The sequence below is a fragment of the Onychostruthus taczanowskii genome, unplaced genomic scaffold, assembly GCF_017590055.1.
Source record: "Onychostruthus taczanowskii isolate IOZ18803 unplaced genomic scaffold, ASM1759005v1 scaffold106, whole genome shotgun sequence".
NCBI classification, from domain to species: domain Eukaryota; kingdom Metazoa; phylum Chordata; class Aves; order Passeriformes; family Passeridae; genus Onychostruthus; species Onychostruthus taczanowskii.
Window position 1 is genome coordinate 255,473 of NW_024497186.1, and position 18,910 is coordinate 274,382.

Here is an 18,910-nt window from a genome sequence, read left to right on the forward strand (position 1 = left end):
CCAAAATCCCCCCATGCCCACCCGCAGGACACCCCCGAGTGCAGCCCCCCCCCCGAGCTCACCCAGCCGGGGCCATCCCCGCATCGACAGCGCGGGCTAATTAAACCATTAGGTAATTAATAATTAATTAGGAGGTCGCAGCCAGCCCAGGGGTGCAGGATGGGTGTTGGACCCCCCCAAAAAAAGTTGTCACTGGGGGAGGCGGTGACACGCGGGGGGGGCAGATGCCAGCCCGAATGTCCCCGCGGGGGTGACACCGCAGCCGCCGTGTCACCGCCAGGGGGGTGGCAGGTCCCGGGGGGGTGACACGGGGGGGGCACCGAGCCCTTTCCTGGCTCTGGGGCGGCCGCAGCCAGACAGGGCAGGGCCGGAGCCGCGCCGGAGCCGCTGATTTACGAGTCTGGCCTGGGCGGCTCCGGTGGCTCCGGCGGCTCCTGGCCCCGGGCTCCGTCTCCACCCTGCGAGCGACATCGGGGACAAAAAACCGGGGGGGGCACCGCCCACCCAGCCAACCCCCCCTTCCCGGGCAGCTCGGCCCATCCCGACATCCCCAAGCTCTGGAAATCGGGGGAAACTGAGGCACGGAGCTGTCTCTCCTCCCCTCCCCCGCCGGTGACGCCGGCAGCGGGCACTCCGCCCGTGATGTCACCGTGGCGGCCCCGTTGCGTCACGGGTGTCCCCGTGCCACCCGCGTGGGGACACGGTGGGATCCTCCACGCGGTCAGGGGGGGTCCCCGGGAGCGGGGGATGACCCCGAGGGGGGCCCCCGCTGCTGTCCCCGCCCCGGTGGCACCGGGGGGACCCGCGGCTGTCCCCGGGCCACCCGGTGGCCGCGGCTCCGAGGGCAAGGAGTTAATTAGGGCAGCGGGGAGTTAATTAGAGCGGCAGCCGGGCTATAAATAGCCCGGCGGAGGAGGGAAGGTTATTTTTAGCCGCTCCCAGCCCGGTGCCACCCGGCCGGTGTCGCTCGGCGCTGGCACCGCCACCCGCTGGCAGCGAATTCCCGGCGGAGGAGCCGCTCCCGGTGTCCAGAAGGGAGCGGGGGGAGTTCGGGATTCTGCGGCAGGACGGTGACACGGGACCTGCTGCCATCCCACTTTGTGTCCCTGTCCCTGTCCCCCCGCCCGTGCCGCGTTTTTGGAGCAGAAAAAAAAAAAATCCCAACAATTCCCGGCCTGCGGCTGCAGCGGGAGCGGCGCGTTCCGAGGGCTCCTCCCGGCCTGGATCCCGCTGATTTTCCAGAGGGAAGCTGCGACGGGATCGCTTTTCCTGGGAAAAGGAAGGAATGCAGCGCTGGGTTTGGTTTTCCCCGTGGGATGGGGCGGCTCCGGAGATTCCAGGGAAAAAGGAGATTCCCAAGAGACAGCAGGGATGGGGAGAACAGGGGTGGGAAAAGGGAATTCCTGAGAGCTGGGGGATTCCCAAGGGTGGATTCTGAGGAGCTGAGATCCTCGAGGGGCTGCAATTCCTGGGATCAGCATTCCCGATCCCGATGGGAGCTCCAGGGGGTGGGAAAAGGCAATTCCTGAGAGCTGGGGAATTCCCAAGGGTGGATTCTGAGGAGCTGAGATCCTCGAGGGGCTGCAATTCCTGGGATCAGCATTCCCGATCCCATTTGAGCATCCAGGGGCTGGGAAAGGGGAATCCCCAGGGTGGATTTCTGAGGAGCTGAGATTTTCGAGGGGCTGCAATTCCCGGGATCAGCATTCCTGATCCCACCTGAGCATCCAGGGAGTGGGAAAAGGGAATTCCTGAGAGTCAAGGGATTCCCAAGGAGGAGCTGAGATCCTCGAGGGGCTGCAGTTCCCAGGAATCAGCATTCCCGATCCCATTTGAGCATCCAGGGGGTGGGAAAAGGGAATTCCTGAGAGTCAAGGGATTCCCAAGGAGGAGCTGAGATCCTCGAGGGGCTGCAGTTCCCAGGAATCAGCATTCCCGATCCCATTTGAGCATCCAGGGGGTGGGAAAAGGGAATTCCTGAGAGTCAAGGGATTCCCAAGGAGGAGCTGAGATCCTCGAGGGGCTGCAGTTCCCAGGAATCAGCATTCCCGATCCCATTTGAGCATCCAGGGGCTGGGAAAGGGGAATCCAAGGGTGGAAAAGGGCATAGGGGATTCCCCAGGGGTTGGGATGCCAGAGGGAGGATCCGGAATTCCCGATGCCCTCAGCTCAGCACAGGCAGGCAGAGGAAATCGGCAAAATGCAAAGTGAGCCTTTTTTATTGTGTTATCCATTCACCAGGGGACAACGATTCCACGAAATATTAAACACGGTGCGAGGAGGGGTCGGGGCTGTGGCACACGAGAAAGGGGAAAAATCAACAAAACAAACCCAAAAAACCCCAAAAAAACCGGGAATTGCAGACGGATGAGGAGCCTACGGCACAGACACCGAGCACTTCCTAAGGACAGTCCGGAAAAAACCTGGATTGGAGTTTGGCAACGAGATCAGAGTTTGGCAAATAAGAATAATAATAATAATAATTAATGATCATTTGAATGACAGACCAGAGAGAAGGAGAAAACGAGGAGCGCCAAGGATCCCACGAGGGCTCGGAGTGAATGAATTATTGGGGTTTTGTTAAATAAAGGTGGATTTTTAAGGACTTTAGGGGGAAAAATAAAAAGGGGTCATTTGGGAGAGCCAGAGGCTCCGGGGTGTCCCGGCTCCATCCCCCGAGACAGGGAGGGGAGGGCGAGGCAAAGGCAGGAAAACTGGAACAGGAGCAATGTTTCCCTGGCCCTTTTATTCCCAGATTTCTATTTTTGGCACTGGCTTCACCACATCCCATAAAGAAAGGCCGGAGAGATCTGGGCATGTGGTTAAATCCCAAAAAAAAAAGGCTTTTGTGGAGCTGGGCTGCAGCTCCTTCTGCTCCCCCTTCCAGCACTTAAAAAGTTCTGAAAAGTCTTTTTTTGTGTTTTTCCCCCTCCTTTTTCCCCCCCTTTTTTTTTTTTCCTTTTTTTTTCCCCCCCTTTTTTTTTTTCCCTTTTTTTCCCCCCCCCCTTTTTTTTTCCCCCCCTTTTTTTTTTTCCCTTTTTTTCCCCCCCCCCTTTTTTTTTCCCCCCCTTTTTTTTTTTCCCTTTTTTTCCCCCCCCCCTTTTTTTTTCCCCCCCTTTTTTTTTTTCCCTTTTTTTCCCCCCCCCCTTTTTTTTTCCCCCCCTTTTTTTTTTTCCCTTTTTTTCCCCCCCCCCTTTTTTTTTCCCCCCCTTTTTTTTTTTCCCTTTTTTTTTTTTCTTTTCAAATTTTTTTTTTTAAATAAACTTATTTGGCAAATGCACTAAACAAAGTACAAGCAACTACTGGGAATCTGCACTTCTATTTCTGCCATACAAAAACACCCACAGCATGAGCACGGATTTACTTGGACACGGAGAAAATTCTGGGAAGGGGAAAAAAAAAAAGGGGGGGGAAAAAAAAAGGAAAAAAAAAAAAAAAAAAAAGAAAAGAAAAATTCAGGAATTTTTTTCCCAACAAAAACGAGTCACCCATGGAGACACCAGCACCTGCCAGCAGCTCCCACCCCCAGCTCCCTGTGGGACCCCCGGTATCCAGGGATCCCATGGGAGATGCTCCATGGCCTTCCTCCCAGCATGGCCCCCTCTCCCTGCCCCTTCTCCTGGCTCCTTTTCCCTTTTCCCAGCTCCTTTTCCCTTTTCCCAACCCCTTTTCCTTCTCCTGGCTCCTTTTCACTTTTCCCAGCTATTTTCCCTTCTCCCACCCCTTCTCCCAAACCCTTTTCCCTTCTCCCAACTCCTTTTCCCCTTTTCCAAACCTCTTTTCCTGGCTCCTTTTTCCTTCTCCCAACCCCTTTTCCCTTCTCCCATCTCTTTTCCCTTCTGCTAACCTCTTTTCCCTTTCCCCAACCCCTTTTCCCTGCTCCTTGCCCCTTTTCCTGGCTCCTTTTCCCATCTCCCCTCCCTCTTCCCATCTCCCATCCCTTTTCCCAACTCCTTTTCCCTGCTCCTTGCCCCTTTTCCTGGCTCCTTTTCCCATCTCCCCTCCCTCTTCCCATCTCCCATCCCTTTTCCCAACTCCTTTTCCCTGCTCCTTGTCCCTTTTCCCGGCTCCTTTTCCCCTTTTCCCCTTTCCCTTTCCCCTTCTCCCGGCTCCAGCGTGCCTTTGGCTGGGGCAGGACCCCGGGATGGGGGAGGCAGAGCGACCCCAAAGCGTCTGACCCAGCATCCCTTGGGATTCACATCCCACGGGATTCTCCCGGGATGGGGGGGTTGGAGCCCCTGAGGAGGAGGAGGAGGAGGAGGAGGAGGAAGAATTCCCGGCTCCAGCCCCGGCTCCAAGGATAGCACCAAGCTCTGGTCTCGAACACAGAGGAAGAATCAGATCTGGAGTAGAAAAATAAGGCTGGAACTGTCCGAGAGATTAAGGACAAGAGGGAATTCCCTCCTGGAGAAGGAATCCCGGGCTGGATTCGGGAGTGGCCGCGTGATTCCCGGCGGGCGGAGCTTGGAGCGGGATGGGATTTGGGATTTGGGATCAAACTCTCCAGAAAAGGCTTTGCTGGGGCAGAGGGACAGCCAGGAAAATTCCTGGGAAATGATCCCGTTTTCCCTGCTCTGCTCCCCCGCAAGGGATGGGGGGACATTCCCGAGCCCTGGAATCCCGGGACACAGCGGGGAGCATTCCCAGGAAAAGGCGCCCAGCTTTAGTGTTAAAAACGTGGCATTTCCCCGACTTTGTTGCAAAGGCAAATGACGGCGGACTGAAAACAAGGAACAGCGACATTCCTGCAGCCGAGGAGGGGACACGGGGCGGCCCCCCTGGGAATTCCATCCCCCTCTGGAAAAGGGCTGGAGCAGCTCCCGGTGCCCAGCAGCACCAGTGACCCCGCCCAGCAGCACCAGTTTGGGCCGCGGGCATTTACTGGGAATCCAAGGAATCGCAAATCCTTTCCCATGGGAATTGCTCTCTGTCCCGTGATGGGATCCCTGACATTCCTAAGCCAATCCAAAGCTTTGGAGGGAATGGGGAAACTCCCAGGATTTCACATGAGGTGTGGCTGGGTTGTTTTTATCCCTTCTCTTCCCAAAAACCTGTGCTCGGGATAACCAGGAATGGCCTCTCCCTACGGTGGTCTTGGGAAATCTTTCCCAGCCTCGTGGATTCTGGGATTCTGGGAATGTCTCCCAGGAGCTGCTGAGCCCCAGGATGGGCCCTGGGGACAGGGACTGGGCTCGGGCACTGCACCTGAATCCCGGGATCTGGCCCTTCCCCACGGATCCAGTGGCCACTCCACGGAATTCCTGGAGATTTCCTGAGCATCCACCCAAGGGCTCCATGGAAGCATCTCCTGTTCCCCTTTCCCTGCTCCCCTTTTCCAGATCCCCCTTTTCCTGATCCCCCTTTTCCTGATCCCCCTTTCCCTGTTAATCTCAGATTTTCACCTTTCTCTTCCTTTCAAACTATCATCCCATTAATCCCAACTCCTCTTCCACAATTGCCCTCCTTATCAAGAACATTTTTCAAGCACAGTTTTATCTCCTTCCCCAGCGCCACGCAAACAGCAGGCGAAGGAGTGAGGTCATTGCCCAAGCCCAAGGCACAGCACCAGGTGGTGAGGAGATGCACAAGATATTCCATGTCAGAGAGGGTGGACCCAGGGCAGAAGGTACCTCATCAGCTGCACCTTTTTATCAGCAAAAAACTAGGTGATGTTTCGAAACAAACCAAGAGCAGAAATGGAGAGTAGAGGAAGAGTGGGAAAGTGCAGAGGACTGAGCAAGGGGAATCCTATGTGTTCACTACCCTAATAAACTGCCTCACCAGAGAGAGAAGATGGAGAAAATCTTAAACCCTGCTTGGATTACTTGGCTATCTAAGTCTTTTGGGCTAGAGCCCACTTCACACCTTCCAACCCAGAGCTTCCTCTGGTCCTCCTCTCATTTTCCATCCACACAGCACCTTGCCCCTTTTCCCTTCAGATTTGCAGTTCCTCTCTTGCCTCCTGCTCCCCCCTTCCCTGCTCCCTTTTCCTGCTCCCTTTTCCTGCTCCCTTTCCCTGCTCCCTCCCTGCTCCCTTTCCCTGCTCCCTTTCCCTGTTCCCCTTTCCCTGTTCCCCTTTCCCTGCTCCCGTTCCCTGCTCCCTTTCCCTGCTCCCTTTCCTTGCTCCCCTTTCCCTGCTCCCTTTCCCTGTTCCCCTTTCCCTGTTCCCCTTTTCCTGCTCTCCCCTCCGTGCTGGGTCATCCCCGTGAGATCCAAGCACTCCCAGTTCAATCCCAGTCCCAGATTCCCAAGGGATGGGAACAGAACTGATCCTTCCACTCCCCCTCCCCACCTGCCCTAAACTTCCCTGGGCATTTCCCAGGCCCTGGACTTAGTGGGAAGAATTCCAGTGTGGAAAAGGGAGATGGGAAAACCTGGGAATTTGCTGATTCGGGTTGAAACTCCCCCAAAAGTCGATTTTTCCAAGATTCTGGATGCACCAGGAAGCTCCTTCACTTCTCTTCCCGCCCTCCCTGAATTTGGGAACAGCAGAGACCCCCCAAAGATCCTGGCCTCCCCATCCCTGGGGCTCCCTAAAATTCCTCCTGGGATCTCTCCCAGCTGGGAATTCCCCCACAGGGCCATCCCTGGATCCCAGCAGAGCCGTGGGATGCAGGGAAAAGCCTCCCCAGCCTCCCTTTGGTCATTCCCAACAGGGATTTTTCCAGCTGGATTTGGGGGTTTTGGGTTGGTTTTTTTTTTTTTTTCTTTTTTTGTACTGATTTTCTACAAAATAGTTCCCACCTCACCCCTTCTCCAGAGGAAATTCCTGCTGATTGGGCTCTGATTGGATCCAGGTCCAGCTCTCACATCCCACTGGGAATGACCCCCCCCACCTCCTCCTCCACCACCCCTTTCCCAAATCCAAATATCCCAATAAAAAAATCCCCCCTCCTCCTTCCTTTCCTCCCTTCAACCCTGGGTAAATCTTAAAATCCTGATTCCAATTCTTAATCCTACTTTCCTTCCCATGAAGCAGCCACCCCTTCCCTAAAAAACCCCTGCTTCCAAATTTATGTTTTCAGGATGGTTTTTGGGTGTTTTTTGGGGGGGATTTTTTTTGTTTTCTTGGCGTTTTGTTTTTTTTTTTTTTTTTTTTTTTTTCTTTTTCTCGGGAATTTTTAAGTTCTGTTTGAAGCCAGCGTTGAGTTTTTACCCCTGGGTGCAGGTGGAGGTGTGGAGGAGCCTGGATCCAGAGGCTGGATGGGGATTCCCTTCCAGAGGGATCCGCAGCTATAGGATGATACAGGGTTTTTTGTCCTTAAAGGGATTCTCAGAAGCAGGAACTCCCACCAGGAGCGGGTCATTCCGAGCATGCTGCTCACAGTAATTCATCAGCTCCGAGGATGCTTTGGACACCTGGATTTTGGGGATAAAAAAAAGCAGGAATTTGGGGGATAATCGCAGGGATTTGGGGGATAATCGCAGGAATTTGGGGGATAATCACAGGAATTTGGGGGATAATTGCAGGGATTTGGGGGATAATCACAGGAATTTGGGGGATAATTGCAGGGATTTGGGGGATAATCACAGGAATTTGGGGGATAATCGCACCTCAGAGTCACCACCAGCACTCCTGGGATTTTTGGGGTTTGACATCCCAGCTTTTCCCAACAGAAATTTTGGGGAGATGAGGAGAAAAATGGGAATTGGAGGTGGAAAATCAGAGTTTACAGTGAGGGGAAATACCCCAGCTGGGAGATTTAAAAGGAATATTGTATCTGTGTTTTTCAGGGATTTGGGATGAGCTCTGAGGATGCTTTAAAGACCTGGATATTGGAGAGAAAAGCAGGAATTTATGGAAATATTCCCAGCTTGGAGTCACCAGTGCTTGCAGGATTTTGGGGGATTTCCATCCAGCTTTTCCCTTAAGGACTTAAAAGGGATATTATTGTAGCTGTGTTTTTCAGGGATTTGGGATGAAAAAGTGAAGGAAAGATTCCTTGAGTGCAGCCTCTTGTTAAGGTCTGGAAAACCTCAGGATCCATTCCTTAAGGCACTGCTTGGTTTAGTTCCAAGCTGTTTTTTGGGAAGGGAGAGCTTGGAGGGATCAGAGGAGGCTCCAAATCCTCAGGGAGCTGCTGGAGGCTCCGGAGATTTCCCGATCCCATTTTTTAATTTCAATTTCCTTAATGACAAAGGGCAGAGGTGGAGCCACATCTGGAGGTTCCTCTTTTCCTCCAAGCCTCATCCAGCCTGGCCTTGGGCACTTCCAGGGATCCAGAGGCAGCCAGAGCTGCTCTGTGCCAGAGAGAGAGAATTCCTTCTGCCCACCAACCCTAAAATTCCCCTTTTTCCATCCGAACCCATTTCTCCTTGTCACCAAATCCTGATGGAGGCTTCCTTGGAGGGAATCCTGGAACTCTGGGGACATCCTGCTGGGGGAAACCCAGGATTCTTCCCACTCCCATCTGAATTAGAAGTCTTTTTGAGCCAGGTTTCATAAGCTCTTGGAGATCTATTTCACACCCAAGATAGCTCAGCTACTTTAGAAGACTTAAAATCAGCAGGATGGCTTCTGCGGCAGTGTTGGAAACAAAAAGGTTTCAATAAAAGGCAAAATAACAAATTCTTTCTAGAGAAAAACTAATCTAGGTGCAAGGGGTTACTTGCCCCTAAGTAAAACACTTCACAAAAGCCATTCGTTTCTTTGTTCCCTTCTTTTTCTAGTAAATTGCCCAAACCAGACTTTTTAACTCCTGTCCAATCCTCAAGTTTGAGGTGAAATCCCCCAAATCCCTAGACACACCTTTTCACCTCATTAAGGAGAGAAACTTCTAAGCTCATCTCCTTTTTTAAGGGGACAAAAGACAGTTTTGTCACGCAGAGCACCTTCCCAGAGCCATCCTCACCTTGATCCTCTCGATCCCGGCCTCGATGCGGAGCTGCTCCACCAGCTTGCGGGCCTGCGCTATGTTGTTAGTCGTGGACATTGTCTGCCATCGGCTCCGGGCCCCAGCACAGCAGAATCCTGCGGAGAGCAGGGACACAGAGGGGCTGGAGCAGGGTGAGGAGCTGCTCCGGCTCCATCCCAGCATCGTGGAATGGCTGGGAAGGGACCTTAGAGCTCATCCCATCCCCCAGAGTTCCCATGTTGGGAACTCTCTCTGTGTGGAGACACGAGGTTTGACTCTATTTTTCAGAAGGCTGATTTATTATATTATGATTTATATTAAAATACTACATTAAAACTATACTAAAAGAACAGAGAGAAAAAAAATCATCAGAAGGCTTGAAAGAACAAGAACAGAACAGGATGCATAACAAAATCTTGTGACTGCTCACAGCCTCGGCACACGTGGCTGTGATTTGTTATCATTTGAAAACAATCCACATGGAGCAAGGGAAGATGAACCTGCTGCATTCTACAGCAGCACACAGTTATTGTTTACATTCCTTTCCTGAGGTTTCCAGATCCTCAGGAGGGAAAAATCTTAACAAAGGATTTTTCATAAAATATCATAACTACACACACCCACACCCAGCTCAGGACTGACCTCATGGCCACGTGCAAAAAGAGCTCTGGTGGCCTCACTGGCGCTTCCTGAGGTTGTTTCAAGTTCCCCTTTCCCTGAAGGAGCCCTCAGGATCCCTTTTCCAGGGAGTTCTGTTAAAAGCTCTGCTGAGAGAGCGGAAAAATCTGTCTGGTTCTGTGGAAGGGAAGCTGTGCCCCAGGACAGCCCCGGGCTGGGCACCCAGGGGGGCTCTGGGGGCTCCTGGACCCCTCTGGAGCAGCCCTGGTGGCTTTGGTGTCCCTGGCACCTGGGCAGGTGACACCTGCATGTGGGTCATGTCCCACCTGCCCATGGGATTTGTGTCCAACCTTCCCACATGGCCAACCTTCCCATGGGATTTCTGTCCAACCTTCCCATGGGATTTCTGTCCCACCCGCCCATGAGATTTGTGTCCAACCTGCCCATGGGATTTGTGTTCCATCTGCCCATGGGATTTGTGTCCAACCTTCCCATGGGATGTGTGTCCCACCTGCCCATGGGGTTTGTGTCCAACATTCCCATGGGATTTGTGTCCAACCTGCCCATGGGATTTGTGTTCCATCTGCCCATGGGATTTGTGTCCAACCTTCCCACATGGCCAACCTTCCCATGGGATTTCTGTCCAACCTGCCCATGGGATTTCTGTCCCACCTGCCCTTGGGATTTGTGTCCAACCTTCCCATGGGATGTGTGTCCCACCTGCCCATGGGGTTTGTGTCCAACATTCCCATGGGATTTGTGTCCCACCTGCCCATGGGATTTCTGTCCCACCTGCCCTTGGGATTTGTGTCCAACCTTCCCACGGGATTTAGGTCCCACCTGCCCAAGGGGCCGTGTCCCTGCACCCCCCCAATGCCCTGACAGGAACCCCATTCCCCGGTTTCACAGCAGGAACTGAAGGATTTTTTCCACCAGACCCAAACAATCCCCCCTGTCCTGGAGGCAGCTCCGGCCACACCAAATCCCCTGGCCAGACACCGCCCGGAGCCTGTTCCCTTTGTGACACCCCTGTGGAGGTGTCCCAGCCGCCCCTGGGGTGACTCAGCCCGTGACCGCTCCTTCCCAGGGCACAGGGGGCAGCTCCCACCCCCCACCAGAGCCGGAGACGATTCCAGGAGGAGAAGGAGCCAAAGCAAACACGGCCTCGGATCCCGCCGGCGCTCCCGGCCCCGCCAGCCGCCCACTGCAGCCCTTCCATGGCTTAATTAGAGGCTCCTCCAACCTTCTCCCCGGGCCTGGCAGCTTCAAAGCCGAGCGTTCCCGGCGGGATCGGGGTGGGAGCGCCCGTCCCAGCCCAAATCCTCGCTGTCTCGCCTATGTTTAGACATTTTGGGAGTTTATTCCAGACCACAAGGGCACTCTCAGGGATTATTTTGCTTGGCAGCCGCGTGCCGGCGTGTTCTCAGCTCCTCAATCCCCGAGCAGCACTCGGGAACCGGCGCTGCAGCCCCGCGTTCCCGGCTCCCCGCGGGAGGATTCCCTGAATTAGCGGGGCTGGTTGGAAATCTCCGCCTCTCCCGTCCTGGAAGTTAAGTCAAGCCAGCACGGGGAAGCTGCCAGGGTGAAATCAGGTCTGGTTCTGTGGAAAACGGGAGGAGGAAGGAGGCTGTTCCCTGGGGAAGGAGCTCCTGCTCCGGTCTGAGGCGCTCCAAAACAGCGCAGCTGCAGCTCCCCAGCTGCATCCCAGTGAATCCCAGTTTCCTTCTTCCCAGCAGGGCCTTTTTTCCCTCCCCAGAGCAGAGAGAAGCAGCAGTCGGTGCTGTTGCACAGGGGGATCTGAATCCCTCCCAGTCCCAGGTTCTGCAATGGGATTAGGAGCAGGGAAAAGCTCCGTGTCAAAGTCCAGCTCCTCCTAAAGCCCTGCCATGACCCTGAGAGCCCTTCCTGCTGCAGACACTGCCAGAACAGTTCACCTGGACAAGAGTTAGCAGGCAGCTGGGGGGAAAAAATGCAAGGAATTTGTGTTTCCAAGTGTTTGCAGCAGCACAGGATCACCTGCCTGTACTTTCTCAGCTTCCTGTTTACGGAGCTGATGAATCAGCCCAGGGAGAGTTCAGAGAACTTCTGGGAGCTGTTCCCACCCCCATCCCTGTCCCTGCAGCATCCTGAGGATCCACAGCCAGGGCAATGCTGGATCCACAGCCAGGGCACTGCTGGATCCACAGCCAGGGCAGTGCTGGATCCACAGCAATGGATCCACAGCACTGCCCTGGTTTGGACCCAGCAGTGCCCTGGTATGGATTCAGGAGTGCCCAGGCTGTGGATCCAGCAGTGCCCTGGCTGTGGATCCAGCACTGCTCTGGTTTGGATCCATTGCTGTGGATCCAGCAGTGCCCTGGTGTGGATCCAGCACTGCCCTGGTTTGGATCCATTGCTGTGGATCCAGCACTGCCCTGGTTTGGATCCAGCAGTGCCCTGGTGTGGATCCAGCACTGCCCTGGTTTGGATCCAGCAGTGCCCTGGTGTGGATCCAGCAGTGCCCTGGTTTGGATCCAGCAGTGCCCTGGTTTGGATCCAGCAGTGCCCTGGTTTGGATCCAGCAGTGCCCTGGTGTGGATCCAGCAGTGCCCTGGTTTGGATCCAGCAGTGCCCTGGTTTGGATCCAGCTCCATGGTCCCTGTGCCCATTTTTTAAGGAAATCAGTGTTTGGGAAAGGACTGGGACGTGACGTCTGCAGCCAGGCCTGGGCGGGAAGCACAGGACAGTGGGGACACCCAGGTCTGCTGTACATCCTCCAAAAGTGAAGAAACGACCCTCACAGAGCCAGAATTCCTTCTGCCAGGGGGGCAAACCTCTGGAGCTTGGCCTGGTCCCACCTCCTGCTGCTGCTGGAGCCGGGCCAGCGCTGACTCTTGCCTTCCCTGGCTCTGCTCCGTGACTCAGCACCAGGCCCGGCTCTGCTCCCGCTGAGTCACCCCCAGCCCTGCTCAGCACAAACAAATCTTCCTCAATTCTGCAGCAGCGCTTCCCGGCTGATCCCGGCAGCAGCGTTTGGGACAAGGAGATTTTCGGGAATGGCTCTGGTGGCGCTGCTCCTCACAAAGAGCCGGGAGCTTTTCCAGCAGGGATGGAGCCACCGCAGCTCCCCGGGCTGCTCTCGCTGCTCCTCCCAGCCCAGGGAACACTGACAGAAAGGTTTCCCAGCAGCACTAAAAGCACGGGAAATCGATACAAATTCAGGCAACACGGGCAGGGAGGGATCATCGGCCCGAGGGCAAGGACACAGCCGGGAGGGAGGTTGGGAAATCCGGGATCCCGGAGTGCAGGTGAGAGGTTTGGGAATGATGCAAACACGTCTCAGGAGAGTCTGGCTGGGATACAAACCCCCCTACAGCAGGCGTTTACCCTGCCTGTTTTAGGGAAAGCACTGAGGTCAGGGTAAACCCTGGAATGATCAGGATTTGGTGTTTTAAGCCTGTTTGGATATTCTGGACTAAAAGCAGAATGCTCAGAGCCACGTCCTCAGCAGCACGGTCTGACTCAGGAGCAGCCCCAAATCTCTCCTGGGTTCCATCCCTAAATTTCCAGGCTCACACCGTCACAAACCCCGTGTTTTGCGCTCACATTCCCCCAAACGCTGCGGGTGCCACCCTCCCGGTGTCCTGCACAGCCCCGACGTCACGGCAGCACCGAGTGACGGCCGGAGCGGCCCCTCCGCGTCCCACGGCGCCGCTTCGTTCCCGAGCGCTGCCCGTGCCCCGCCAGGCTGCCAAAGTCCCGATTTGGGCTGTTTTCCCGGGGAAAAGCAGCGCAAACCCGCGCAGCTCCTGAGTCAGCCGCGCGCAGCAGCGGCGGGTGACAGAGCGGTGACAGAGCGGTGACAGAGCGGTGACAGCAGCGCTGGCTCTGCCGAGCCGTGACTCAGCAGCGGCTCCGTGCTGGAGGAGACGCCTCCTCCTCTCCCATCACGGCTCTGGGCTGGCTCCGAGCAGCCTCTGCCCTTTCATCCATTTATTTCTCGATTTATTCCCGGCGGGATGGAGGAGGCGCGCATCCCCCAGCCCCATCCCCGCCTTTTCCCCGGGCTCAGCCAAACCTTTCCCTGCCTTTCCCAACCGAAACGCGGCCTCGGGATCGCGGTCACGAGGGTGAAACCGGTCGGGAAGCCGGGCCTGTCCCGGCCTGACGGCCACGCCGGGAACCGGCCCTGGCACGGCTCCCGGGCGGCTCCGGCCCGCGGTGCCACCTGCCCGCCGCGGCACGGCTGACGGCAGCGCGGAAACACGCGCTGATCCCGGGAATTCCTGCCATTCCTCGCATAGCTGCGAGCTGCCGCTCCTCCAACACCCAGCGGCTGAGTGGCATTTACCCTTCCAGGACCCCATTTACCTCTCAGGACCCTCTCTACCCTTCCAGGACCCCATTTACCTCTCAGGACCCTCTCTACCCTTCCAGGACCCCATTTACCCCTCGGGACCCCATTTACCGCTCAGGACCCTCTCTACCCTTCCAGGACCCTATAAACCCCTCAGGGCCGCATTTACCCTTCCAGGACCCCATTTACCTCTCGGGACTCTATTTACCTCTCAGGACCCCATTTATCTCTCAGGACCCTCTCTACCCTTCCAGGACCCTATAAACCCCTCAGGGCCGCATTTACCCTTCCAGGACCCCATTTACCTCTCAGGACCCTCTCTACCCTTCCAGGACCACATTTACCCCTCGGGACCCCAGTTACCTCTCAGGACCCTCTCTACCCTTCCAGGACCCTATAAACCCCTCAGGGCCGCATTTACCCTTCCAGGACCTCATTTACATCTCAGTGCCACATTCACCTTTCCAGGACCACATTTACCTCTCAGGACCCCATTTATCCCTCAGAACCACATTTACCCTTCCAGGACCCCATTTACATCTCAATGCCATATTCACCTTTCCAGGACCACATTTACCTCTCAGGACCCTCTCTACCCTTCCAGGATCCCATTTACCTCTCAGGACTGCATTTACCCTTCCAGGACCCCATAAACCCCTCAGGGCTGCATTCACCCTTGCAGGACCACATTTACCTCTCAGGACCCTCTTTTTTCAGGGCTCCATAAACTCTGTATTCGCCCTTCCAGGACCCCATAAACCCCTCAGGGCCACATTTACCCTTCCAGGACCGAAGTTTTGCTGCTTTTGTCTTCCTTCCCGTCCCCAAAAATGCAGGATTTGTGCTCATGGATGTGCCCGCTGGGGATGGGATTTGGGATGGAGGATGCACCCCTGGAAATCAGCCTTAGTCAAATCGTGCTTTTAATTAATTAAAGAGCAGCCTCACATCCATTACACGGAGCTGCAAAAAACCCCAAACCCACCAGGGTTGGGAATTCAGGGATGGAGCAGCATGAGGGTCTCCAAACCCTCCGTGTTTTGGGATTTAGGGATGGAGCAGCTTGAGGGTTTTGGGATTTGGGGATGGAGCAGCCCGAGGGTCTCCAAACCCTCTGTGTTTTGGGATTCAGGGATGGAGCAGCCCGAGGGTTTTGGGATTCGGGGATGGAGCAGCCCGAGGGTTTTGGGATTCAGGGGTGGAGCAGCCCGAGGGTTTTGGGATTCAGGGGTGGAGCAGCCCGAGGGTTTTGGGATTCAGGGGTGGAGCAGCCCGAGGGTTTTGGGATTCAGGGGTGGAGCAGCCCGAGGGTTTTGGGATTCAGGGATGCAGCCGCTCCCCCCGGCTGGAGCGGGGCCAGGAGCCACCGACACCTCGGCGGAGCGAGCCCGGAGCCAGGAAAAGCGGGGGGAGCCGGGCGGGGGAGCCGGGATCGCTATCCCAGAGCCGGTTCCTGCTTTTCGGGATGACCTCATGGTTTTTGGGAACAGAGCGCGGCTGTTGGGGCCGCGGCGCTCGCTCCTTGTCTGGGCAAGAACAAAGCCGGCTCCATTTTCCCTTCACACTTCCTGCAGCAGCAGCTCCGCGCCTCAATGAGCCATTGAATTTTTCCCTGACTGCAGCAAGTTTTTATTCCCTTTTTTTGCCTTTTTTTCCCTCCCTTCACCTCCTTTCAGACCTCAAGATTTCTGTGGCGTGGGACCAGGAGCCATCGCAGGGTGGGAAAACTCCCTGAAAACTTCCTAAAAACTCCTGGGCTCTGCTCAGGAATGGATTTTAAGCCATCCCATGTCCCACCAACAGCATGCACGGACCCTTTGGAGCTTCTCCATCCCACTTCAGTCCATTCAGACCTTAAAATCCAGGGAAACATGAAGCATCCCCAAGGAATTCACCCTTTTTTCCTTTCCTCCTGCTCCAGGGAGCTCAGGCTTGGCTGGAATCTCCTTCTCCCCGATTTCACAGCAGCAGCCCCATAATTAACAGCCCTTTGCTAATGAAGCCTCAGAACCCCAAGGGAGAATCTTTTCCCTAAGGCAGGAATTCACCTGGAGTGGGAGAACTCAGCCCTGCTGGGAAGCAAAACCCCAAAACCTGAACCCCACAACTTTGGGATGAACACCCAGCTCCAGCTCCCGGCTGGAAAGGGGACACAGAATGCTCCAGGATCCCCATTCCCTACAAAAGGGCCTTGCTGGAAATGGGGATTTGGGCTCATTCCTGTTCTGGAATGGGGACACAGAGCTGCTCCAGGATCCCCATTCCCTGCAAAAGGGCCCTGCTGGGGGATTGGGGCTCATCCCATTCTGGAATGGGGACACAGAGCTGCTCCAGGATCCTCATTCCCAACAAAAGGGTCCTGCTGGCACTGGGGCTCATTCCCATTCTGGAATGGGGACACAGAGCTGCTCCAGGATCCCCATTCCCTGCTAAAGGGCCGTGCTGGGGGATTGGGGCTCATCCTATTCTGGAATGAGCAGCACAGAGCTGCTCCAGGATCCTCATTCCCAACAAAAGGGTCCTGCTGGCACTGGGGCTCATTCCCGTTCTGGAATGGGGACACAGAATGCTCCAGGATCTCCATTCCCTACAAAAGGGTCCTGCTGGCACTGGGGCTCATTCCCGTTCTGGAATGGGGACACAGAGCTGCTCCAGGATCCCCATTCCCTATAAAAGGGCCCCGCTGGCATTGGGGATTTAGGCTCATCCCATTCTGGAATGGGGACATGGAGCTCCAGGATCCTCCCTCCCTACAAAAGGGCCCTGCTGGAATTGGGGATTGGGGCTCATTCCCATTCTGGAATGGGGACACAGAGCTGCTCCAGGATCCCCATTCCCTATAAAAGGGCCCTGCTGGCACTGGGGCTCATTCCCGTTCTGGAATGGGGACACAGAGCTGCTCCAGGATCCTCCCTCCCTACAAAAGGGCCCTGCTGGGGGATTTGGGCTCATTCCCATTCTGGAATGGAGACACAGAGCTGCTCCAGGATCCTCCCTCCCTACAAAAGGGCCCTGCTGGCATGGAGGCCCAGCTCATTCCCGGCCCTTTCCCGTTCCCTGGCCACGTGAGTGACCTTTGGGGCACGGCCATCACATGAGTGACACCCCCTGCTCTTTCCTCCTCCACCCATCCCCGCAGTCCTGTGACTTTCCCTCCCCAGCTTTGTTTTTATTGCTGCCGGAGCTCCAGAGGGTGACAGCGATGACAAAGCCACCCTAAATCATCCCTAAACCCCACGAGGCCTCATCCCAAGCGGGATGATCCCATGGCTTTGCATGCTGATGACTCCTCTGCACTTGTTTCGGCACAACGAGCCCAGCAGCGCCGTGTGACCGCGGCCGTTTTCCCGCAAAACCGCGGCTTTTTGGGCAAGGCCGATGACTGCAGCGTCACGTGAGGGTCTGCAGCTCCCTGCTGGGGCTGGATCTGCCACGGGAGGAAGCTGAAGGTTCTTTTCTCTCGGTCACGCTGGGCTGGCAGAGCTCCAGGGCTGAGCTCAGGGCTAGGGCTGCTGCCAGCGGCCGGCCAGGCTAAAAAAGGGAATTTTCCCCACTGTGTGAAAGGGCTGGGGAGGGAGGCACGTGAGGGAGCTGCCTCGGGGTCACGGGCAACTTTGGGCTGGCCGGGGTTTAAATTTAGAAAATTATCTGCTGCAGGTTGGGGAAAAACAGGGATAGGGGGAAGAGGTAAAATTCCTGGAGGAGAGAGCTGATTACAGCTCCCAGGAGCTGGCAGGGAGGTGGAGGGTTATTTACAGGGTGCCAGGAAACAGGGAATGGCTTCCAAACTGGGAAAGGGGAGATTTGGGTGGGATTTGGGAGGGAATTCCTGCCTGTGAGGGTGGGGAGGGGCTGGGATTCCTGGAGAAGCTGCAGCCTCTGCTGGGGTTTGATGGTGGAACGAGTGCAGAGGAATCACCAGGATCCGAACCCATGGGATCATCCTGCTTGGGATGAGGCCTCGTGGGGTTTAGGGATGATTTAGGGTGGCTTTGTCATCGCTGTCACCCTCTGGGGCTCCAGCAGGAATGACAACAAAGCTGGGGAGGGAAAGTCACAGGACTGTGGGGATGGGTGGAGGAGGAAAAGCAGCAGCTGGGCCCTGGATCCCTGGAAATGTCCAGGATGGAGCAACCTGGGACAGGGAAAAGTGTCCCCTGCAGAATGATCTCAGCTTGGAATTCCCAGCTGCAAATCCCAATCTGCATCCCTAATTGGATTTAAAAAAAAAAAATGGATAAACAACATTTCTGTGCTGCTGGGAAAAGCTGTGTTGGCACTTTGGCATCAGCCAGACCGGGATAAACTGGGATAAACCAGGACAAACTGGGATAAACTGGGATAAGGATGAAGGAGAGGCTCACCTGAGCTGGCCAGACCTGGCCCTGTGCAATCTCTGCCTAATTAGCATCTTCATTTAGCAGGTGAAATTAGGAGGAGCTCAGTGCCAGGACACTGAGGTGACACAGCTGATCCTGTTCTCCTCCTACTCACCCATTCCAACTACTTTTAATCCAGTTTATTTTTGCTTGTGAACTGTTAATTTTGATGTATTTTTATCTCAAATTTCACTATATTAAAGTCAACACCCACCCACCCAACCTGCTGCAAAACCATCTGCATTTAAGAGCTGAATTTAAAACTCCAGGTCAAAAAAATCCAACCCCCCAACCACTTAAATTCAGGTTTTATTTACCCAAAATTCACTTTTGAGTGCTTTTTGCAGCACCCAAAGGAGCTCAACTTTGCCTCCAGTCCCTCAGTTGAGATTAATTAGAGCTGCTCCTACCTGGAGTCTCCCAGGGCTAAAAATAAAGGGAGAAGAGGCAGAATTTAGCACGCTGTGAAAAAATTTGGGAATTTGGAATTCCAGTTTGGGAATTCAGCTGCTACTAGGGCTAAAAAAAGGCAGCAGCAGGAGGAGTGAAGTCCTTGGCACCGAGTGGCTCCTCCTCCTCCTGTTCCACCTTCTCCTCCTCCTCCTCTTCCCAATCCTTCCCTGGCACATGAGTCACGTTCACACTCATCCCAGTTTTCCTCTTTGGGTGTGAAAAGAGCAGGAAAAATATCCTTTAATCCCAAAAAAGGTGGAGCAGAGCCC

General features: G+C 55.1%; 1 protein-coding gene across 2 annotated transcripts in view; it reads right to left on the reverse strand.

Moving 5' to 3' along the window:
* Positions 1 to 3,208: 3,208 nt before the first annotated feature.
* Positions 3,209 to 18,910, reverse strand: part of GNG7 (G protein subunit gamma 7) — a 42,579-nt gene continuing 26,877 nt past the window's right edge. Inside the window, exons 4-6 of one of the 2 annotated variants that reach the window (XR_005953516.1) lie at positions 8,853 to 8,971; positions 7,157 to 7,359; positions 3,209 to 3,382 (exon numbers count right to left, since the gene is read on the reverse strand). Coding sequence is in view for 1 of the 2 variants with exons in the window: in XM_041416436.1 (XP_041272370.1) it covers positions 7,234 to 7,359; positions 8,853 to 8,933 (207 nt within the window). In the remaining variant the exon portion in view is untranslated. Of the gene's footprint in view, positions 3,383 to 6,105; positions 7,360 to 8,852; positions 8,972 to 18,910 lie in introns of those variants that run through there. The other variant, XM_041416436.1, reaches the window with a different exon arrangement.